Source organism: Protobothrops mucrosquamatus, unplaced genomic scaffold (genome assembly GCF_001527695.2).
Source record: "Protobothrops mucrosquamatus isolate PMUCROS unplaced genomic scaffold, P.Mucros_1.0 scaffold2228, whole genome shotgun sequence".
Taxonomy (NCBI): Eukaryota; Metazoa; Chordata; class Lepidosauria; order Squamata; family Viperidae; genus Protobothrops; species Protobothrops mucrosquamatus.
The window spans coordinates 5,497-12,111 of NW_015388318.1; the positions used below are offsets into that span (position 1 = coordinate 5,497).

The following is a 6,615-nucleotide window of genomic DNA, read 5'->3' on the forward strand; positions in this document are numbered from 1 at the left end:
GTCGAGGACTAAACCGGTCGTAAGTCGAGGACTACCCAACCGGTCGTAAGTCGAGGACTTTCCCTGCCCGGGAGCGCCGCACATGCGTGGTTCCGCCCCCTGCGCCGGCCGAGGCGTAGCTGGCAAGCGGCAGAGATGGAGCAGGCCGACCACCAGCTGGCCCAGCCCAAGGGAGGTAAGGCACCCGCCGGAAAAGGGGAAAAAAATGGACAAAAAAAACGGCGGACAAAAAAAATGGCGGACAGCCTTGCTTGGCGACCCCCATGAAATGGTCGATCGACCCCAAATGGGGTCCCGACCCACAGGTTGAGAACCACTGCTATAAAGTCACCAAGAATTGGACATGACTGAAGAAAAGAGAATGAATGAATAGTATCTTCAATTCATAGTGATTCTTATTAGAGCAATTACAATAAGCTCAACAAACTATGTCTTTTGTCACCCATGTGCTTGGTTTATTTCATCTCATTTATAAGCCTATTATAAATGAATTAATTAGGCTTAACTGTCTATATAAAGATAAAGATTTCCCCTGTCCAGTCATTTCCAACTCTAGGGGGTGGTGCTCATCTCCATTTCTTAGCCAAGGGAACCAGCAATGTCTTGAGGACATTTCTGTGGCCATGTGGCCAAATGACTATATGCTGAGGCATACGGAACACTGTTAGCTTTCCACGGAAGTGTTACCTATTTATTTGCATTTGCATGTTTTCGAACTACTAGATGGGCAGGAACTCACCCTGTCCTGCAGCACTCAGATCTTGAACCCAGGCTGTCAGCCTTTCAGGTGACAGGCTCAGCATCTTTAATCACTGAGCCACTGCACCCCCATGCTGTCTATATAGTGGACACCAAATTTGGATAATGCAAATAATATGGATAGTAATTTACAGTGTAATTGGACAAAGCAGGAATTTAGACAAAGAAAATGTACGTCAAAGTGAATCTTTTCAATTTAAATATTGCAGTGTAAATGTTATACCAAGGTAAGGAATTATGGACTCTTACTGAAATATGAATGGGTGATAGAAAAGTTTTAAGTTCCCTGAAGCCTCTTGGTTTAAAATTGGCACTGAAGTACTCTTAGGACAGGAACACCAGCCAGCCATATTTGAACAAGCTTTTAGTCCCTTTTTTCTGGGACAATGTTCTGAATTCTCTTCCACTGATTTTTCAACATAAATCTCTCCTGACATTTGTAGAAAGAGTGCTTTAATTTGGGGTCAAAATGTATCCTCACTGTTCTTAGAATTGCTTTAAAAGATATTTTTTTTAAAAAAAACAATCTTGAGTGGATTTGATATTGATAAACACTTGTGCTGATTGGAAATTATTTTAATTATAATAAAATATTTCTGGAATTGGGGAAACTGAAGATATGTCTTTCAGTAGTCTGTTGTGCTAGGGCATTTCACAAATAGAAGGCTTCGGCTAAAATGTGTGTTTTAGTGAATTATGTACAAAGAGATTGAAGTTATTTTAAAAAAAAAATAAGGAAGAGTTCTTATTTTATTGTCACTGTTTGAATATTTCTGTAAGCCAGGCAACTAGAAGGTAGTGTTTTTAATTAATTTTCAAAATTGAATTGAATTGTAAATACGTAGTGAAACAGCACTGAATCCTAAAAATCTTAGTGTTTCAAAGAATAAAGTTGGTGTAGTTGCTAAAGGAATTACAGATAAAGATTGTGGGCTGATAAAACACTATAAAGCTCTTTATATCTCTTCTAGATTTACATCGTGTCCTCCCCCCCCCCCAAATGTTTGGGAACAGTTAGATGCTGTATTAAAGGCTTTTTAATATACTGTTAAACTAAGAAACATATGTGGAGGGAAACTGGTTCCAATCAGATATATTTGAGATCAGTCAAAAATCACTCTAGATTTTCTGATTATCCATCAGTTAGAACAGATATTGAACATAGATTAAGGATGTAGTCCTACTTGTCCTTTATTAGGAATAATTTCTTCAGTAATTGGTAAGATTTATTCTTGAATAACCATAAGTAGGGTAAGGCTGCCTTTTTTAATGTGCTATTGTGAAAAACAAATGGCTGTTGCTACAATATAGCTATATGCACTTAGGGTCCTGCATAGATGATGGTGGTTTATTAAATTTGTATGTCACTCGACTCCCATTGACCCTTTATTGTGTTAAAGGGGTTTGGGGTCTTTTCCTACAAAAGTTAACTATATCAAATGCTAACATTTCTCTATTCAATCTTCTACTCAGGTGATTGTCAGCTGCAGACACCATGTCGAATCCAGAAGTGCACTACAGACTTTATATCACTAACGTCTCACCTGAACTCAGCCATTGATGGCTTTGATGTGGAGTTTTGCAAAGCCCTCCGGGCCTATTCTGCTTGTACCTATCGCAATTCCAAAGTCTGCCGCGGCAACCTGGTCTATCATTCTGCTGTGCTGGGTATTGGTGATCTCATGAGCCAGAGAAACTGTTCTAAAGATGGTCCAACATCCTCTACTAACCCTGAAGTTACTCATGATCCTTGCAATTACAGCGGCCGTCAGGGAACCAGAGATTATCGCGGAGGAGAGCAGATTCCCCCTACTTACTTTTTCTGTGGCTTGTTTGGAGATCCCCATCTACGGACCTTTAAGGATCATTTTCAGACATGCAAAGTGGAAGGGGCTTGGCCGCTCATAGACAACAACTATTTATCAGTGCAGGTGACAAATGTTCCTGTGGTCCCAGGATCCAGTGCTACTGCAACAAATAAGGTATGCTTGGTGTCAGATGTCATGTTTTATCACCTAGCTTCAGAAGCTCAAGAATATTGTGAAAGTGTACATTGTTTTTCAGAATAGCTGGAAGTAATAACTGTTGTGGTGTACAATCCATTGTCAATGAGAAAATGAGCTTGATTTTTGGCAACTAAAGAAAGGCAGAGTTGGCCAGCCGTCAACTGCAGTTTGCAACTGATCTGAACAAACTTGTTCTTGTGGTACTGGTGTGTATAGTTTTGGAGAAGAAAATAAGAGTGCTCAGATTTGTGTACGTGATGTTTTGTGTTTGCTTTCAGAATTTTCATGGACAGGATTTTGGTGGTCAACATCTGTTCACATTTTGGAGAAGGGTTTTGTAACAGGAGGGGAAAGGTTACAGAGTGGCCCAGGTTGTGCATGTGGGTAGGACATGGAGAGGTGAGAGGGATGGGCTTCAAAATAATTTGAATAATTTGAAAGATGGAGAGAGATGGCCTTCAAAATAATTCCAAGCTCACTTGTGGTTCTAAGTCAACAACTATTTTTAGGTGACATTTCCCTAGATTTTGGGTAACTGTAAAATTGGACATAAAACTATTGGCTTGGTTCACTAAGCTGGCTTAGTGCAAGTAGTAGTTCCTCAGTATGGTATTTTGGACATGTATTTATGATGTTCTTGGTGAATATTCAGATTGAAGTCCCAGAGTTTCATAGTCAGCCTGACTCTGATCAAAACACTTATGCTTCTTTCCTTGATAAATGAAGAAATGTACATTCGCTCTAGAACTGCATAATGCTTTGTTGAAGAAAACTCAATAGGAGATGGTCCTGGAATGAAGAATGTGAGACACTGGAAATAAGGTTTTGATGTGAAGGGTAATGTGCTACTTTCATACATGATAAGTCAGAAGGATCTTTTAACATGTATTGAGAAAATAAATAATAAAAGGACATCATAGATTGCTTGTTCCTTTAGTTATCTGCGAGAATGTTATTCATGGCAGTGTGTGATATGTTATGCATGACCTGATTCTGAATATGTTTCAATCCAGTGTATTTATTCACCTGACATGCCTAAACAAGTCTGTAAAAGAGATACTCAAGTGCCACGTTTTATGTGCAGACTTAACACTCAAAATATTTTAGAACTGTGTTCAATAGGTTTACTCCCCCTCCAAAGGGGGGCAGGAGCACAACAAAAGGCTAAACAGACAAAAATAATTTTATTTTTAAAACAGCAACTCCAACTGAAACATTACAAATGTGCAAATCTGGGTTTGCAGCTCAAGGAAGATTGTGAGCAATGGGAATTGTTTTCTATCCAATCTATCTGAAACAATGCCAGATTGAAAAAAAGGCTATTGAACTAAGTTTAAGGCTTTCCGAACATTGTTTCCCATCTCCCCAAAGTTGATACTGTTGTGATGGTCACCGCAGATGGACTTTAGGACACTCAGTGTATCAAATAGACAACTTGGTGTTTATTATCACTTTGATTCTGAAAGGACTGACTTGCTCATGGTTAGTAGGATCTATTGGATCCCCCAGAATATGGAGCCAACAATAAAAGGTGTTAGTATTACTTAATGAATGAAACCAGCATTTCATCAAATAAATTGTCTTTATTTATTGTTGGCTTTACTTTCTTGAAACTGCAACCAATAAGAATAAGTGTGGACTGAATCTTTCATCTCAGGTATAATTGAATAAAGTAATCATTTTCTTCAGTGGTGTTTGCCCTTTAAAAACACTTAGAAAGCCAGTATCTTTTACAAACCTCCTGTGGCAGAAAATGTAGGAAGTAAAAATAATGAGAGGCGTATGTTCATGATCTCAAACTGCCTGTTCAGCAGTCTGCCTTGCTGTGTGTTGAGAGCATAGGCAGATATATCGGCTAGACAGATCTGTTCCTGAAGTACCATCTATTGGCATGTCAGGTCAATTACAGAAAAAACTTGGAATAGTAACATAACACAGTGTGACTGAACACAACAGGGAAAAGTTTTATGCATTAAAATGGATTGCATAATTGGTGCACCTGTTCTTTCTTTTGTCATTCCATTCTTTAGGGATGGCCTAATCCAGTTTGCAACTATACCTCTGTAGATCTAAAATGAAATCAGTCCATTTCCGTATTTAATACTGAGCACACATTGTGAACCAGTGGTTTAAGGACATTCAAGTCTAAGCAGAAAATGAAACACCATTTGGAACTCAAGAAGCTTCTAGAATGCCCCAGCCTCTAGTTCAGGGGTCCTCAACCTTGGCAACTTTAAGACTTGTGGACTTCAACTCCCACAAGTCTTAAAGTTGCCAAGGTTGAGGACCCCTGTTCTAGTTGTGCATTACAGTGAGGCCATGGAAGCAAATGGAGTTCTGCTTTGCAAGCACCCTCCTCTGAGTGCACCTTAAATAAATAAGTCTTTTTTTTTTACCCAGGAAACTTGAAGAAGCAGCAATTTTAACTATGTTTAGTCCAGTAATTCTCATCCTTGGCAGTTTTAAAATGCACGGACTTCAACTCCCAGGATTCTGCAGTCACCATGCTGGCTAGGGAATATTATTCATATCCACATTTTTTCTAGATACTCATGCATCAGTTTTCAATTGCTCTTAGGAATTAGAACTGTCATTAATAAGCATATAATGACAATATGCTGAAAGTTATCCTTTTTTTTATTCTGAACTACCATGGTTGAATTTAATAAAGGAATAAAGATGGTCAGTGAAGGTTTACGGGTGGTCATTTACTTGCTGAGTTGAGAATCTTGTCAAGAGGACAACTTGTGCAAATTGGATGTTAGTTGAACATTTCAAGATTATATCTTGTAGCTCTACATATTACAGGACTGATACTGATGGGTGCATAATCTCAACACAGAAAGTATTTAATAGAAACCCACCTTTTTTGAAGTTGGAAGCAGGCCACAATACCCTTTACAAATAAAATATTGATGCTTTTCTGGAAGGTTTAAGATATTTGATTAGGCTAGCCCTAGACTGGATAAGTTTGCACGTTCAGCATGTATTTCCTTCCCCTAATCGCTATACTGTATCACATGTTCATAATTGTTGATATAATGATACCTGACTCTTAATATTTGCAACTGTCTAGTCTGCAGTGACATCAAATTGACCTATGCAGGTAAAGATGTTGAAGCACTGGTTATCACAGATAGTCAAGAACTGAGCATCTGAAAAGCAGAGGGAACTGTTATGTTGGTATTATGAGCCATTTTTGTTAAATTTAACTGCTTAAGTTGCTGAAGACTTGCAAACAACTTCCTACTCATCTTCAGGCATAGATTAAACATTTAGAGAAAGGGAAGTTGTGCTATATGCCTTGTCTTGCTACTCACACAATACTCGCCATAGTCTTTTAGTTCAGTATCTACAGGAACTGTTCTCATATGAATGTATTGTAGGCATTACATAAAATTAGGGCGCTTGCATGGTAAGGAACCCACCAGATGTTGCCCTGAAAGAATATACATCAAAAGTACATTTTACATTACCGTATTTTCCGGCGTATAAGACGACTTTCTAAACCCTGAAAATCTTCTCAAAAGTCGGGGGTCATCTTATACGCCCAGTCGCCTTATACGCCGGAAAATACAGGTATTCAGGCAGGCTTCCAGAGTTCGGCTGGCAGGATGCAGGTAACCCCTCCCCCATCCTGCCGCCTCCCACCGCACCGCGCTGCTCCGCGTCCTGCGCCTCCGTGTCTCAAGCCTCTGTGGCACAGAACTGCTGGCGTTATGCTTGGGCGGAAGACTTTTTCTTTTACAGATGGGGCGGGTGGGCGGGCCTGACATTCGCGCGCAGGCAGGACCCCGCCCGCCGAGCCACCGCTTCCCCATCGCCCTCCACGCCAGCCCGCTCCGTCTCC

General features: G+C 39.8%; 1 protein-coding gene across 1 annotated transcript in view; it reads left to right on the top strand.

Annotated features, from left to right (window-relative positions):
* RGMB (repulsive guidance molecule BMP co-receptor b) overlaps window positions 1–6,615 on the top strand; it is a gene marked incomplete at its 5' end in the record, with an annotated part of 19,119 nt that overhangs the window by 5,491 nt on the left and 7,013 nt on the right. Inside the window, one exon of the mRNA XM_015824417.1 lies at window positions 2,233–2,741. Coding sequence (XP_015679903.1) covers window positions 2,233–2,741 — 509 coding nt within the window. The remainder of the gene's footprint in view (window positions 1–2,232; window positions 2,742–6,615) is intronic.